We start from the raw sequence: 16505 nt of genomic DNA on the forward strand, positions 1-16505 counted from the left end.
GTATCGTCCCCCGCCCGGCGCTTCAACGACCTTACACCCCGGCTCCACCAAGGGCGAGACTGAGACTGGGTGGGGCGGGGCTGGGCCGGCACAGCGTGAAAATGTTTTGTCCTTAGCGCGCCGCCGTAGCCCGCCGGCGTCCGCAGTCAGCCCGCCAGGGCGCGAGCGCCGCAGTGGTCGGGGCCTCACGCTCCACCCACCGTACGTCGGTGCGTGAGTCCGGCCCCCGCGAGCTCCGGAGCGGCCCGTGAGTTCACACCCGGCTTCTGTTCAGCCTTGGACTGCGCGCAGCCATCGCCGTCATGCTCGGCGCCGCTCTCCGCCGTTGCGCTGTAGCCGCAGCCGCAGCCGCCCGTGCCAGCCCTCGAGGCCTCCAGTACTCAAGCCCGGTCCCCGGCCCCGCCGCCGGTAAGGCCCCCGCCGCCACTCCTAGCGCCCGCGTGTCCTTGCGGTGACCTGGTCCCCCGCCGCCACTCGAGGGAAGGCCTGCCCCGCGGCCTAGCCCCTGCCCTGCGGGCGGGCGGACGAACCTGGTGACCGCTGGCCTCTCTCCCCGCCGCCTCCACTTAAATGGGGGACTCGAAGACGCGGCCCCCGGGGCCTCCCCCAGCGCGACTTCCTGGTGCAGGCACCGCGGACTGATCAGGTGTGGACATGCTGTGGGCTCCAGGGAAGGGGCGCAGTGCGCCTCCCGCGCCCACGGAACTCCTTCGGTCCCCGGGCCGTGACCGTGCCCCGGCGCTGACCCCTGCAGCCACCTGACTGGGAGTGTCCGCCGCCGGCCTACAGCGCGTCGGCGAAGGTGACATTGAGCCGCCCGGCGCGTCGCGGTCGGTGTAGGGGCAGGGGTGGCCCTTCCGGGGACGCGGGCACGGATACCGATAGCGTCTCCTGGGGACACCAGTGGGACACAGTAGACTTTTTTAAAAATCAGGCCTTTCTCGGTTAGCGTTTTCTATGTCACCTTCGCAGACCGTTCTGTCGTTTTAGAGACTGTTGTGCCACGTTCCAACTCTTCCATTCTTAAGATCTATCTTAAGAAACAACCATGTATGGTTGTTTCCTGAAATCTGGAAGAGAGCCTGAATATGGATAGGTGTTAGGCAAATTATATACATACATCTTTCGAAAATTGGGCCCCACACGCTCAGAAATACTGAGTTCTACAGACAGAAGGGAAGCTTTTTTTTTTTTTTTTTTTTTTTGCTTCCAGTCGAAAATCTGATTGCTGGAATATGAATTGTGCTGCTGATTCCTCTCTCTTGACTGTGCCTTCCCCCTATGTGTTTGCGGAGATTTTGTTTCCATCACTGTACTTTTTTAATTAGTGTAACTGCACTTTGGTCTTGGTCCATGATGGTAGTATATGCGGGGTGTGAAAATTAGGCCCTAAGCATGCAAATTTACACTTACGAACTCAAAAGAAAGAAGGTTGTTCTCTTGACTTGAGTGTTAATAACTAGATCCTTCAGAACCTAAGAAATGAGCTTTCTCTTCGTTTATCATAGAACAGTAAAACTAGCATGCACTTCACGAAGACTGTCTCATTTTATAAAAAGGAGGAAATTGAGGCGCATCTTGGGAAACTGATTTCCTTTACTAGTGGTGGAACTATTTTCAGTGTCTTGGCTGTAGTTATTTTTGGCCCATCCTGATGTTTGTCAAATTTTATGATTTTTGTTTTGTTTTATTTTGCATTTTCCTTATCTAAATGCTAAAGTACTACAATATTTTCATATATATTCCTTTTGGGGTGTTTTCTTGTGACCTCTTCAAAAAAAATTGCTCCATTTTGTGGCAGGCTAGGGAAAAGGTAGAGATTTTTGGCAGACTGTAGAGTAAGGGATTCTTCTCCTTAAAAAGTTTGAGCCAAAAAAAAAAAAAAGTTTGAACATTTGTTTATCTTCTAGGAGTTCTATTCCCATTCTTGGGTATAATTTATAAACAAAAAAATCTTTATTTTAGGCATTTATGTTGGTTACATTACGTTACATTTACGTCAGCTACTTTCTAATTGTGTGACCTTGGGCATGTTCATTAACATTAAAGCTCAGTTACCTCATCTCTAAAATCAGGATCTTTGGTAGTTGTGAAGCTTAAATGAAATAATGTAACTTGTAGCATCTTGCCTGGCACAAATGCTTAAATATATATTTGCTTTATTATAGCAGATTCCATTTTTGCAAATTATATGTTAGGGTTTGTTATCCATATAAAACTGAACAGGTTTTATAATTTGAAAGTCAAAGAGAATAAAATTTTTTGGATGAGGCTGTTAAGGCCAAATCAGGGTACACTTGAAAGAGAGCTCTGAGGGGTGCCTAGGTGGTTTAGTCAGTTAAGCATCTGCCTCAGCTCAGGGCCCTGTGATCTTGAGTCTGGCATCTGCGGGGCTCCCTGCTCAGTGGGCACCCTGCTGCTCCCCCTGCTTGTGCTCTCTCTCTGTCAAATAAATAAAATATTTAAAAAGAGAGCTCTGGAGGGGTTAACCTGAGGGACCTCAAGTTTGGTCTAGTTAAGTGACAACCCAAATTCCAGAAGCCTCCCAACTTGAAACATTGTTTTCCGAAAACTGCTGAATTAAAATATTTTAAAATAGTGGTTAGGTTCTTTAGTCAACCCTTAAGACTTTAACAGTCCTGTTTACTATATCCTGACCCTGATAACTCAGAAGAGTGGGAGTTTTCTCTTCCTTTTCTTGCCAAGGGCTGGATTTAAAAGGTAGCGCTTTCTAATAACCGCCCAGCCTTCTTTTCTGCACTACTCCTACACTTCTGGATTTCCAGCCTTTAAAGTCCATGGCTGCTCTTCAGGCTTGCACCTCAGCAGTCCTGCCTTTGAGGTTGTTTATGTGCCCTCTGCATTATTCATTTCTTTCCTTTCTCCTAGAATTACCAATGCCAAAATGACCATTTGGGGAGACTTTATCTGAGCTGATTAGTTATTAAGTGGAAAGCGCTCTGATTTAATAAATTTAAACTAAAGGGATTAATTCTTCTAAGTATGTTGGGGTTTTGGTTGTTGGTGGTGGTTGTTGATTTTAAACATTTTATGTATTTGAGAGTGAGAGGAAGGATGAGGGGCTCAATCCCGGAGGACCCTGGGCTCATGACCTGAGCCCAAGCCAGCCACTTAACCAACTGAGCAAGCCAGGCACCCCCCCCCCTTTTTTGGGAACAGAATGCTTAACTGAATGCCAAAAAGTAGTGTTAGAAATAGCTTTTTATTTATTTATTTATTTATTAAAAAGATTTTATTTATTCATTTGACAGACAGAGATCACAAGTAGGCAGAGAGGCAGGCAGAGAGAGAGGAGGAAGCAGGCTCCCTGCCGAGCAGAGAGCCCGATGTGGGACTCGATCCCAGGACCCTGAGATCACGACCTGAGCTGAAGGCAGAGGCTCAACCCACCGAGTCACCCAGGCACCCTAGAAATAGCTTTTTAGATTGAGTTTGTAGAAATGTTCATTTTCAGACACTTCTCTTTTCCTACTCTGGAATCTTCAGGTTGTATAAAAGCACTGAGCAGTTGTTTTCAAAGGACTTGGTAAAAACCTCAAACATAAGTGAAAATGCTCTACATAAGTTGGATTGGTAGCAGGGATTGCCTGTGTAGTTCACCTAAAAATCAAAATGTTAAATATATGATGGGCGTATGCACATCTAGGAGAGTAGATCCTACTCCTTCCCTTACTGAAGTACTGAAGTTAGTAATACAATTTGAACCATGTTGGAGAGTCTGATTTTGCCATGTTGGAAGGGGGATGTATGTTCCCAGATCACGCTTGGTATTATAAACAGTTGTTTCATAAAAGGTTTTTTGCTAATATAATTAGTTTGTAATTTGGGACTTCTAGAAGGAAAGTGCACAAATTATTAAAGGTTACCCATCACTCTCCTTGCTTAGGATTTGTAGTTGCTGGTCATCTTTATCTTTGGTTAGAAACAAAACAAAGCTGCCAGTCATCTAGTAAAATCATACCCAGCAGTAAGCTAAAGGAAATGGGTATTAAACACTTTTCTGAGTGGTAGGAAAGGTACGTGTAAATACCTCTGGGGAAATAGTTCGTATGTATTATTTAATTTTTCTTGGAAAATAATTAGAAGTAGATTTATTGAGCAGTATGGTAGGGTGTGTTTAACTTGAGGCACCTGAGTGGCTTAGTGGGTTAAGCCTCTGCCTTTGGCTCGGGTCATGATCTCAGGGTCCTAGGATCGAGCCCCACATCGGGCTCTCTGCTTAGCTGGGAGCCTGCTTCCCCCCTCTCTCTGCCTTCCTCTCTGCTACTTGTGGTTTCTGTCAAATAAATAAATAAAATAATTTGAAAAAAAGAAAGCAGTAAAGCATGACCTGGGTGACTCAGTGGATTAAGCATCTGCCTTCCAGTCAGGTCATGATCCCAGGGTCCTGGAATGGAGCCCCGTAGGAGCTTGCTTCTCCCTCTGCCTGTTGCTCCCCCTGGTTTTATGCGCGCGCGCGCGCGCGCGCGCGCTCTCTCTCTCTCTCTCTCTCTCACACACACACACACAAATAAATAAACAAATAAATAAAAAGTCTTCGTGGGGGGGGAGAAAAAGCACTAAACAGTCTTCCAAAGTAATTATAACTTTTTATACTGTGCTTTAAGTATTCAGCTAAGGATTTTTTTTTTTTTTAATTTATTTGACAGAGAGATCACAGTAGGAGAGAGGAAGGGAAGAGATCACAGAGAGGAAGGGAAGCAGGCCCCCTGCTGAGCAGAGAGCCCGATGTGGGACTCGATCCCAGGACCCTGAGATCATGACCTGAGCCGGCAGCGGCTTAACCCACTGAGCCACCCAGGCGCCCAGGATTTTTTTTTTTTTTTTAAAGATTTTATTTATTTGACAGAGATTACAAGTAGGTAGAGAGGCAGGCAGAGAGAGAGAGGAGGAAGCAGGCTCCCCGCTGAGCAGAGAGCCCGATGCGGGGCTGGATGCCAGAACCCTGGGATCATGACCTGAGCTGAAGGCAGAGGCTTTAACCCACTGAGCCACCCAGGCGCCCCAGTTTTTCTTTTTTTTTTTAATCCCTGTATGTGCTTATCACCTCCATGCTCCTTTCCCTCTGGCAATCACCAACAACAGATTGTTCTCTGTATCTGAGTCTCTTTGTTTTGTTTATCTTTTAGATCCCTGTGCATGTGAAATCCATATGCTGTTTGTCTTTCTCTGGCTCATTTTCCTTTCCATAATACTCTAGGTCCATCCATGTTGTCACAATGGCAAGATTTCATTCTTTTTATGTCTAAGTAGTATTCCATTATAAATATAAATACCACATTTTCTTTATCCATTTATCTATTTATGGACACTTAAGTTGGTTCCATCCATGTTTTGTCTACTGTAGATAGTGCTGCAGTGAACATAGAGATGCATGTATCTGTCTTTCTAAATTAGCATTTTTGTTTTCTTGAGATAAATACCCAGAAGTGAAATTATTGGATCATATGGAATTCTGTTTATAATATTTTGAGGAACCTCCATACTGTTTTGCATAGTAGGTGCACCAGTTTGCATTCCCACCAACAGTGCACAAGGGTTCCCTTTTCTCCACATCCTCACCAACACTTGTTATTTCTTGCCTTTTGGTAATAGCCATTCTGACAGGTATAATGTAATACTCATAGTGATTACAGTTTGCATTTCCTTGATGGTTAGTGATGTTGAGCATCTTTTCATGTGTCTCTTGGCCTTTTGTCTCTCTTTGGAGAAATGTCTATTCAGGTCCTCAGCCCATTTTTAATTGGATTGCTCTTTTTATATTGAGTTGTGTGATTTTTTAATATATTTTGGATATTAAACCCTTACCAGTTTTATCATTTGCAGATATTTTCCCCCATTCAGTACGTTGCTTTTTCCATTTGTTGATGGTTTCCTTCACTCTGCAAACGCTTTTTAGTTTTATATAGTCCCATTTGTTTATTTTTGCTTTTGTTGCCTTTCCTTAGGACACAGATCCAAAAAAATACTGTTCAGATTGATGTCCAAGAACTTAACTGCCTATGTTTTCTTAGGAATTTTATGGTTTCCAGTCTTATATTCACATCTTTAATCCATTTGAATTTATTTTTGTGTGTGATGTAAAAAAAGGTACCATTTCATTCTTCTGCATGTAATTGTCCAGTTTTCCCAACACCATTTATTAAAGAGACTATCTTTTCCCCAGTGTGTCCTGTATCATCGTTGTTGTTGTTTTTTGCATGTTATATATATATATATATTTTTTTTTTTTTTTAAAGATTTTATTTATTTGTTTGACCGAGATCATAAGTAGGCAGAGAGGAAAGCGGTGGAGTGGGGGGAGCAGGCCTCCTGCCAAGTGGAGAGCCCAATGCGGGGCTCGATTCCAGGACCCTGAGATCATGACCTGAGCTGAAAGCAGAGGCTTAAGCCACTGAGCCACCCAGGAGCCCCTACATGTTACATTTAAAACTCTCACTTCTTAGATATCTTACAGAGCAGTTTTTCTCATGCAGTGTAAGTGAGAGTGTATGTTCCCTCTTAAGGGTTTATCAGAATTTGCCAGGAGGGGACTGTAGTTTGACAAAATAATTTTTTTAATTACTATTGTTTTGTCAGGTTGTGTAATTTATTTTGGAATATAATTTAATGGAGAGTATATTTCTTTTTAATGTATTAAAAATACAAATTATAAATTTGCTTAAGAACTGGATTGGGGGTCACCTGGGTGGCTCAGTGGGCTGGACCTCTGCCTTCGATTCAGGTCATGGTCTCAGGGCCCTGGGATGGAGCCCCGCACAGGGGCTCTCTGCTCAGCAGGGAGCCTGCTTCCCCCCCCAACCCCCGCCTTTCTGCCTGCCTCTCTGCCTACTTGTGATCTCTGTCTGTCAAATAAATAAAATCTTTGAAAAAATAAAGCTAGAATGGGCATTTTTTTAAAACTAGGAATTAATACTGTGTTTATCATAAAAATTCATATATTTCGGAAGTATGTAAAACACTTTTAACAGTTTGAAGCTATATTACACATTAGGGGGAAAAAGTATAAATGTACATATATAGTACTTTTTGTTCTACATGCTTTTTTTTTCTTTTTTTTCTTTTTAAAAGATTTTATTTATTAATTTGACAGAGAGAAATCACAAGTAGATGGAGAGGCAGCCAGAGAGAGAGAGAGAGATAGGGAAGCAGGCTCCCTGCTGAGCAGAGAGCCCGATGCGGGACTCTATCCCAGGACCCCAAGATCATGACCTGAGCCGAAGGCAGCGGCTTAACCCACTGAGCCACCCAGGCGCCCCTCTACTTGCTTTTCTTTGCTTAGTTTTTAAGATGTTTTTTCATATCAATACATAAGATTTGTTTTATTCAACCTGCTGAATAATCTTCCTACCATGATATATATAGTTGATTCAGAATTTAATGCATTGGATATATTTTACGTCCTTGGGCTGTACAATTAAAAGTGGTTAAGATGGTAAACCTGATGTATATATTTTAACACAGTTTTACTATTATTTTTTAATATTTTTTAAAGATTTTTATTTATTTATTTATTTGACAGAGAAATCACAAGTAGGCAGAGAGGTAGGCAGAGAGAGATGGGGAAGCAGGCTCCCTGCTGCTGAGTTGATGACCCAGGCTGAAGTCAGAGGTTTAACCCACTGAGCCACCCAGGCACCTCTTTTAACACAATTTTTTAAAAAAAGAAAACAACTAACCTTAATGTATTGACAGGGTATGTCAAGTATTATTTCTTTCTGTACATTGAAGTCATTGTTCTTTCTTCATTGTAGCTGTCCAGTCTCTTCGCTGCTACTCCCATGGGTCACATGAGACAGATGAGGAGTTTGATGCTCGCTGGGTGACATACTTCAACAAGCCAGATATTGATGCCTGGGAATTGCGTAAAGGTAATTGGAACATAGGCATATTTGTCTACTTTGGCATAGAATTGGCAAGTACTTTATAGTCTTTCACTACTCTGTTGAAAGCCACTATTTTGAAAATATGCCTCATGTAAACTAGGTATTGTCATGCAACTTGCAGTTGGCAAAGTTTATAGCCTTCGTAGTATTTCCTGTAAAGCAGGCACAATTGACTTTTTGGGCCAGATGATTTTTTGTTGTGGGCCTGTCTTTTGCATTATAGGATATTTGACTGCATCCTTGGCTTTAGCCTACTAGGTGCCAACCACCATCTCACCCCCACCAGTCTGCAGTGTGACAACCAAAAATGTTTTCTGGGGGACAAAATCACCCCTGATTGAAAACCATTGCTATGTTGATAGATTAGGATGAGCAAGAATTAACAATTTTGTACCTTTTAGATAAGTTAAACACGTAGGCATTTGGTTCTCCCTACTCCCCACTCTTGGTAATGGTTTGAGTTTTTTGTTACTTTCAGTCTAACTTATGATTTATCTTGCCCTGAATTACTCTTCAGTTTAAGTAACCTAGAAGTTGTTTTTCCTAATTTGCAGATGTGCATCGAACATGAGTAGGTAACATTTAGGATGACTAGTCTAAGAGTCAAGTAGAAAACTAATTTCAAGTATACATAATTTATCTCATACAAAGAGTTCAGTCTTTGTGACTATATTCTAGCATTGTAGTCACTGTGTCTTTTGTTTACATATATTAAAATAACTAAAAGCAGGACAGCGTAAGTGCTTCAGACTTACCTGCACTAATGTAATAATGACTCTTTCTTTGCTGCAACCAGGAAAATTCTTACTGAGTAATCTTGAATAGCAGTAATGAAAAGAACAGTAATTCTGCATTCCCATTAAGAGAATCTTAAATTTTATGATATGTCATTTTGTGCAGAGCTGAAAGTAATCATGCCCAGTCATTTTCTGGTTGAATGTGCACTAATGCTTCTCTAGATCTCCATAATGTCCTCATTTGGGCTTCATTAAATCTCCTTAAGCATTTCTCGGGTGGCTTTTAGATTATTTTCCAATAAAATCTTATTTTAAAGCAACCAAAGTATATACATTGTGCTAAGTATAAGTTAAGGCTATGAGTTGTAAATGACCCTCTTGTTTGAAGGAGAGCCAGCTAATTATTATAAAAACAGTATTAGCATTTAAGAAAACTCTGGTTTCTTTTTTCTTTTTCTTTTTCTTTTTTTAATCTTCAGCCTGCATGCAGCTGCATAGTTCGTTCTTTCCACTACTTCACTGTGGAAGATCCATTATGATCTTACTATCTAGAATTTGTTAAAAGTGGAGTCTCATACTTTATTTTATAGACAAGAGACTAGAGGTCCAAACAGACAAGATCACATGTCTATGATTCAGTAAAAATGTAGATAATTAAATTGTAGCTTATATGAGGATATTCCAGGTTGACATGGATCCTTTTTTTTATTTGACAGGGATGAACACACTCGTTGGCTATGATCTGGTTCCAGAACCCAAAATCATTGATGCTGCTTTACGGGCATGCAGACGGTTAAATGATTTTGCTAGTGCAGTTCGCATCCTAGAGGTTGTTAAGGTCAGTGAAATAACAATGCTAAAGTTGTTCCTGGAGATGGGTGGGCTGTTGTTAGGTATCAGTGTATCCTCTGTTTTTGAATTTGTTAAAATCCCTAAAATTCTTATAGGAAATGTGCATTGCAATTGCAATCTTTCCGGAGGGCAATTTGGCAGAATTAAAAAATCATTTAAAAAATCGTGCTTGAGGGGTACCTCAAGCCCATCGACCAGTAGCTCAGCTGGTTAAGCATCTACCTTTGGCTTGGGTCATGACCTTAGGGTCCTGGTATTGAGCCCCTTGCTTAGTGAGGAGACTGCTTCTCCCTCTCCCTCTGCCCCTCCTCTTGCTTATGCTTGCTCTCTCCCTTTCTGTGTCAAATAAATAAAATCTTAAAAAGATTTCTGCTTGATAACCCTTTTGTTCAGCAATTCCATTTGAGAATTTATCTTAAGGAAATAATTACGGATGTACAAAGGTTATTTGTGGTATGAAGTTAAATGTTGTTAGTTGTTTCTTTTTTTTTTTTTTTTTTTTTTTTAAAGATTTTATTTATTTATTTGACAGAGAGAATCACAAGTAGATCGAGAGGCAGGCAGAGAGAGAGAGAGGGAAGCAGGCTCTCTGCTGAGCAGAGAGCCCGATGCGGGACTCGATCCCAGGACTCTGAGATCATGACCCGAGCCAAAGGCAGCGGCTTAACCCACTGAGCCACCCAGGCGCCCCTTGTTAGTTGTTTCTTAAGATGGGACTTCCCAGAAGAGGTTATCTATTAATGTTGTGGAAATGTGTTGAACAATAGTGTATTCTCCTTCTTAATATTATTTTTTAAAATTTTAATTGGGCTCCATACCCAATGTGGAGCTTGAATTCAGAACCCTGTGATCAAGAATCACACACTTGGGGCGCCTGGGTGGCTCAGTGGGTTAAAGCCTCTGCCTTCGGCCCAGGGTCCTGGGATCGAGCCCCACATCGGGCTCTCTGCTCAGCAGGGAGCCTGCTTCTCCCTCTCTCTGTCTGCCTACCTCTCTGCCTACATGTGATCTCTGTCTGTCAAATAAATAAATAAAATCTTTAAAAAAAAAAAAATCACACATTCTACCAACTGAACCAGCAGGTGCCCAACAATTTATTTCATATATATACACACAAACACACACACACTCACACTTTTTTTTTTTTTTTAAGATTTTATTTATTTGGGCACCTGGGTGGCTCAGTGGGTTAAGCCACTGCCTTCGGCTCAGGTCATGATCTCAGGGTCCTGGGATCGAGTCCCGCATCGGGCTCTCTGCTCAGCAGGGAGCCTGCTTCCTCCTCTCTCTCTCTCTGCCTGCCTCTCTGCCTACTTGTGATCTCTCTCTGTCAAATAAATAAATAAATAAATCTAAAAAAAAAAAAAAAAAGATTTTATTTATTTATTTGAGAGGGAAGAGAGAGCAAGAGAGAAGAGAGGTCAGCAGGAGAAGTGGACTCCCTGCTGAGCAGGGAGCCGGATATGGGATTCGATCCTGGGCCTCCAGGATCATGACCAGAGAAGGCAGTCGCTTAAGCAACTGAGCCACTCAGGCGCCCTAACAATTTATAGTATATTAACTGAAGAAAATTATGAAACAATTTTTATGGTGTGACCCCATTTTATTTTAAAAAATATGTAGATGAAAATGTAGGAGAATATATACTTGCCCTCCTCTCTCTTGATTATAGCTCCTGTTTTTCTGTAATGAAAAATGAATACATTGCATTTTAAACAAGAATTTTATACGATTGGGGCACCTGGGTGGCTCAGTGGGTTAAAGCCTCTGCCTTCACTCAGGTCATGATCCTGGAGTCCTGGGATCGAGCCCCTCATCGGGCTCTCTGCTCAGCAGGGAGCCTGCTTCCCTTCCTCTCTCTCTGCCTGCCTCTCTGCCTATTTGTGATCTCTGTCTGTCAAATAAATAAAATTTTTAATAAAAAAAAAGAATTTTATACGATTAAGGGATGCCTGGTGGCTCAGTTGGTTGAGCTTCTAACTCTTGATTTCTGCTTGGGTCATGAGACCAAGCTCTGCCTCAGTCTTCTTGAATGGTGGGGAGCCTGCTTGAGGTTCTCTCCCTCCCTCTCCCTCTCCCCTTTCCCCTGCTTGTGCACTGCACTCTCTCTTAAATAAAGAAATACATTTTTTTTTTTTAAAGACTGTTACTTATATGTCAGAGAGAGAGAGTGAGCACAAGCAGGGGGAGCAGCCCGCAGAGGGAGCAGCCCACAGAGGGAGAACCAGGCTACCTGCTGAGCAAGGAGACTGATGCAGGACTTGATCTCAGGACCTGAGCTGAAGGCATATGCCCAACTGACTGAGCCACCCAGGCATGCCAGAAATTAATCAGTCGTTCTTTCTTTCTTTTTTTTTTTTTTTTTTTAAAGATTTTATTTATTTATTTGACAGAGAGAAATCACAAGTAGATGGAGAGGCAGGCAGAGAGAGAGAGAGAGGAAGAAGCAGGCTCCCCGCTGAGCAGAGAGCCCGATGCGGGACTCGATCCCAGGACCCTGAGATCATGACCTGAGCCGAAGGCAGCGGCTTAACCCACTGAGCCACCCAGGCGCCCCTCGTTCTTTCTTTCTAAAGATTTTGTTTATTTATTTGACAGAGAGAGACATAGGGAGAGAGGGAACTCAAGCGAGGGGAGTGGGAGAGGGAGAAACAGGCTTCCTGCTGAATAGGGAGACCAATGCGGGACTTGATCTCAGGACTCTGGGGTCATGACCTGAGCTGAAGGCAGATGGTTAATTACTGAGCCACCCAGGCACCCCAAAATGAATCTTTTTAGAAAAATACAATTATGGGGGCAACTGGGTGGCTCAGTGGGTTGGGCCTCTGCCCAGGTCATGATCTCAGGGTCCTGGGATCGAGCCCCGCATCAGGCTCTCTGCTCAGCAGGGAGCCTGCTTCCTCCTCTCTCTACCTGCCTCTCTGCCTGCTTATGATCTCTGGCTTTCAAATAAATAAATAAAATCTTAAAAAAAAAAAAAAGAAAGAAAAATACAATTATGGAGACCTAGAATTTGTTAAAGGCAAATGAATAGCAGCTCGGCACTCTCTTAGTCCATTTGACTTTTTTTTTTTTTTAAGATTTTACTTATTTATTTGAGAGAGATTGAGAGAACACAAGTGGGGGTGGGAGGAGCAGAGGGAGAGGAAGAAGCAGACTTTTTGCTGAGCAGGGAACCTGACCCAAAACTTTGGGTTTGGAACCTGAGCCAAAGGTAGCTGACTGAGCCATCCAGGGGGCCCCCAGTTGACCTTTTAATATTTGTCCCTGAGGAATCGCATGAAAATATAGGTATAATTACATTTTATGGTGTTTGTCAAAGACAGAGTGTTTGTCAAAACTCTCTTGCCCTGGGAATAAGTATAGCTCTCCACGAAGGGACATGGTACACAAGAAAGAAATGCAAGTCTGTAAAAGGGAAAGTGTGACATGACTTTATCTACAGTGGGTAGATAATTAAGGGTTCTGTAGGCTGTCAATCCATTCAGCACCAGTACTTAATTCAGTTAAGATCTCAGATTGGAAGCAAATTCAAAAACTTTTCTTGTGTTAACTTAATTATTCCTATTGCCTGCTGGGCATGTTTAATTATCTTCACAAAATTCTGTCATCACCACCTTTTCTAGTAACTTGAGGCTTTAAAATGTTTTGTTTCGGGGCACCTGGGTGACTAAGTTGGTAGGCATCTGCCTTTGGCTTGGGTGGTGATCCCAGGGTCCTGGGATCGAGCCCCATTTTGGGCTCCCTGCTCAGCGGGAAGCCTGGTTCTCCCTCCCCACTCCCCTTGCTTGTTGTGTTCCCTCTCTCGCTGTGCCTCTCTCTGTCAAATAAATCTTTTTAAAAAACCTGTTTTATTTTGTTAGTTTTTTCTGGATTTAATCTAATGGTCTTAGTTATTCTTGAGGTGCTTATAAACCTACTTTGAATAGTGCCTGCATTAGTTGTTCTATGTTAAAAGTAAGTGACATGTGGGGCACCTGGGTGGCTCAGTTGGTTAAGCCACTGCCTTCCGCTCATGTCGTGGTCCCGGAGTCCCAGGATCGAGTCCCGCATCGGGCTCCCAGCTCTGCTGGGAGTCTGCTTTCCCTCTGACCTTCTCCCCTCTCATGTTCTCTCTCTCTCTCTCTCTCAAATAAATAAATAAATAAAAATCTTAAAAAAAAAAAGTAGGTGACATGTATTCTCTGCTACTAGCCTCTGCATATGTGATTAAAAGCATTCTCAAGTTCATTTTTTTAATAGAGATAGCTTTTCAGAGAGCTAAATGTAAGTATTTTCTTTGCCATCAGGACAAAGCGGGACCTCATAAGGAAATCTACCCCTATGTCATCCAAGAACTTAGACCAACTTTAAATGAACTGGGAATCTCCACTCCAGAGGAACTGGGCCTTGACAAAGTGTGAACCCCATGGGTAAGCAGCACACCATTGAATAAGGCAAGAAATGAATCCAAGGAATGGGGAGTGAGTGACATTTCAGTTTCTCAGCATAAGATCTTTTATTGGCCTCCTTAGAGGCCATGAACAGAAGGATTTAGAGAGTACTAATGATGGTAAGTTTAAGGAGCTAGAATTGTCATTTTTAGTTGTTATATTCTCTTAACTAGTGTAAAGGCAAGAGGAAGCCTCCATTAAAAATCTATATAAAATATTTAAAACATAAAATTTCATTCCTTTTATCTTCCCCAAACTAAAGGTAGTAATCCCCTGCATACAAGGTGTTCATCACACATGCTTTTTATACATCTGTTTATTTTTAACAGAGTTTTATTAATTTGATGCATTCGTTTTTGTGTGCCCACATTAGAATTTTAACAGTCAAGTAAATATCACTGATAATAAAAACTTACTTGATACCTTGTTCTCTTCGGGAAGGCAGGTAATAGAACCAGCCACAGGATTTTTAGATAGTGAGAGTGTGCAGAAAATACATAAGCAGTGACTCGTTTTTTATTTTATTTAAACACATACAGCATATATGACTCTTGTGTCAGGCACTGTTTTAAGTGCTCTGTAAATATTAACTCATTTAACCCTCATAAACCATCCCTTGAAGTAGTTACTATTATTATTATTACTAATATTCCCATTTTACCCTTTTATTAATGAGGAAACTGAGGCACCTTGTCCAAGGTCATATAGCTAGTACTGGAACCCACACTTAAAGCCAGCCAGTCCAGCCCATGTCCATTGTTCTCACTGTGCTGCACATCCTGTGTAGGCATTTACTATATTCATTTCTCAGTGGTAAACAGTGAGGCTTAGAGGATTTGCTTCCTAAGAATAGGAGGACATTGTTTTTTAAAATAGTGTAAGTCAACTACCTAATAGAAGTTCCAATAAAAGCAAACCCAAAATTCTTGAAGGAGCTAAATCAGCTCCCTCACAAGATAAAGGTCCAGTGAGCCTGGTTAGAGATTGCTGTGGAGCAGGAGTCCTAATTTTATCTTCGTCCACCCCCAGATCACCACCACCTCCCTGAAGTCCTTTAGCTCATCTTTGTAATACATGAAAGGCTTTATTTTTTAAAGGTGTGTACTAATAATGATTTTTGTGAGAAAACTAGGCATTCAGAATAGATTTCCTCTTACATTTTTGAAGCTCTTGTGTTTGGTTCATATTCCATAGTGGACTCTTACAAGGATATTTAAACACTTCAGCTTAATTTTTATTTTATCAAGTAGTCCCAGGAGTCCAGAAGATCTTTGTTACATAGAATCTGTTCTGGCTGCGATGACATTTCTTTAAAAAAAAAAAAAATTTATAGGGCAACCCCCCAACACTTTATGTTTGGAAAAGAGGACCACCCCAGTAAGTACTAGGTATATAAACACAAAAAAGCCACAGAGCTAGTCCCTTGTGAGTTAGCTCTAGGCAGGATTAAGGAACAGAAAAGGCTACACAGAGCCAGTGATTTCCCTGGACTGTTGCTCTAAAGAAGGTTATTTTTAATAAGATTTCTACCTTTCCTTTATTTTTTGGCTAATTCTTTGTGTTTTTTCTTACAGATGGGCTTCTCAAGGATTTATTCATAATGCTACTTGATTATAAACAATCACCTGGAAATACTGATGATAACATATTACCTTATTTGAACAAGTTTTCCTTTATTGAGTACCAGACCATGTAATGGTAACTTGGACTTTAATAAAAGGGAAATGAGTTTGAACTGAAATTAGGTATCGTTCCATGTGTTTGCTTTGAAAAGCAGAAAATGAGCCATCATAGAGCCATTGATTCCATGGTTTTGTTGCCACTGTGTGCTGAGAGAACTGCCTTAATTCTCTGGAAACCATCTGACATGAAATAAATTTAAAACTGGTTATCGAGATAGTCTTGAGAATATGCTGTCTGGTAGCCAGCTTCTCTCTTATTGGCCTTTTCCTTCCCTACCTGTTCTTCTCTCACAGTGCAGTATTAGCCTTGGACATCAAATACTAATATATTTGATATATGAAAATCTATATAATAGATTTTCAGTTCTTTAAGAACTAAATAAATGGGTTTACTCTTGAGAATTAATAAAATACACAAATCCCGTCTTAGTTTAGAAGGCCCATGTTATTGGAGACTAGCTCTTGGAGAAAGATTTTAGATCTAAGTGACTTCTAGTATAGCCATTCTGACTGCAGTGCCAGGGAAATAGGATTACTAATAGGTTGAGGTTTAGCTATCTTTCCTCTTTCTCTCTCTCTCTCTTTTTTTTTTTTCCTTCAAGATTTTATTTATTTATTTGACAGACACAGCAAGAGAGGGAACATAAGCAGAAGCAGAGGGAAAGGGAGAACCGGGCTGGCTTCCCATCGCTGAGCAGGGAGCCAGATGCGGGGCTAGATCCCAGGACTATGGGATCATGACCTGAGCCAAAGGCAGATGCTTAATGACTGAGCCACCCAGGCATCCCCACATATGTTTATTTAATTGTGTAGTTGGTAGGTATGGTTCTTAGGTTTGACCCCTCCGTAGGCAGCTCTTTCCCCTCCTCATTCCATTTAGTATAATGTCCCAGT

General features: G+C 41.7%; 1 protein-coding gene across 1 annotated transcript; it reads left to right on the top strand.

Annotated features, from left to right (window-relative positions):
- The first annotated feature begins 203 nt into the window (after positions 1–203).
- Positions 204–15670, top strand: LOC101679783 (cytochrome c oxidase subunit 5A, mitochondrial). The gene is made up of 5 exons (XM_004758441.3): positions 204–408; positions 7776–7892; positions 9361–9482; positions 13786–13908; positions 15504–15670. Exons 1-4 carry the CDS (start codon positions 303–305, stop codon positions 13897–13899), a joined length of 459 nt encoding a protein of 152 aa, XP_004758498.1. The 5' UTR covers positions 204–302; the 3' UTR covers positions 13900–13908; positions 15504–15670.
- The last annotated feature ends 835 nt before the right edge of the window (positions 15671–16505 follow it).

The sequence above is a fragment of the Mustela putorius genome, unplaced genomic scaffold (genome assembly GCF_011764305.1).
Source record: "Mustela putorius furo isolate JIRA1106 unplaced genomic scaffold, ASM1176430v1.1 tig00003972_pilon_pilon_pilon, whole genome shotgun sequence".
Classification (NCBI taxonomy): Eukaryota; Metazoa; Chordata; class Mammalia; order Carnivora; family Mustelidae; genus Mustela; species Mustela putorius.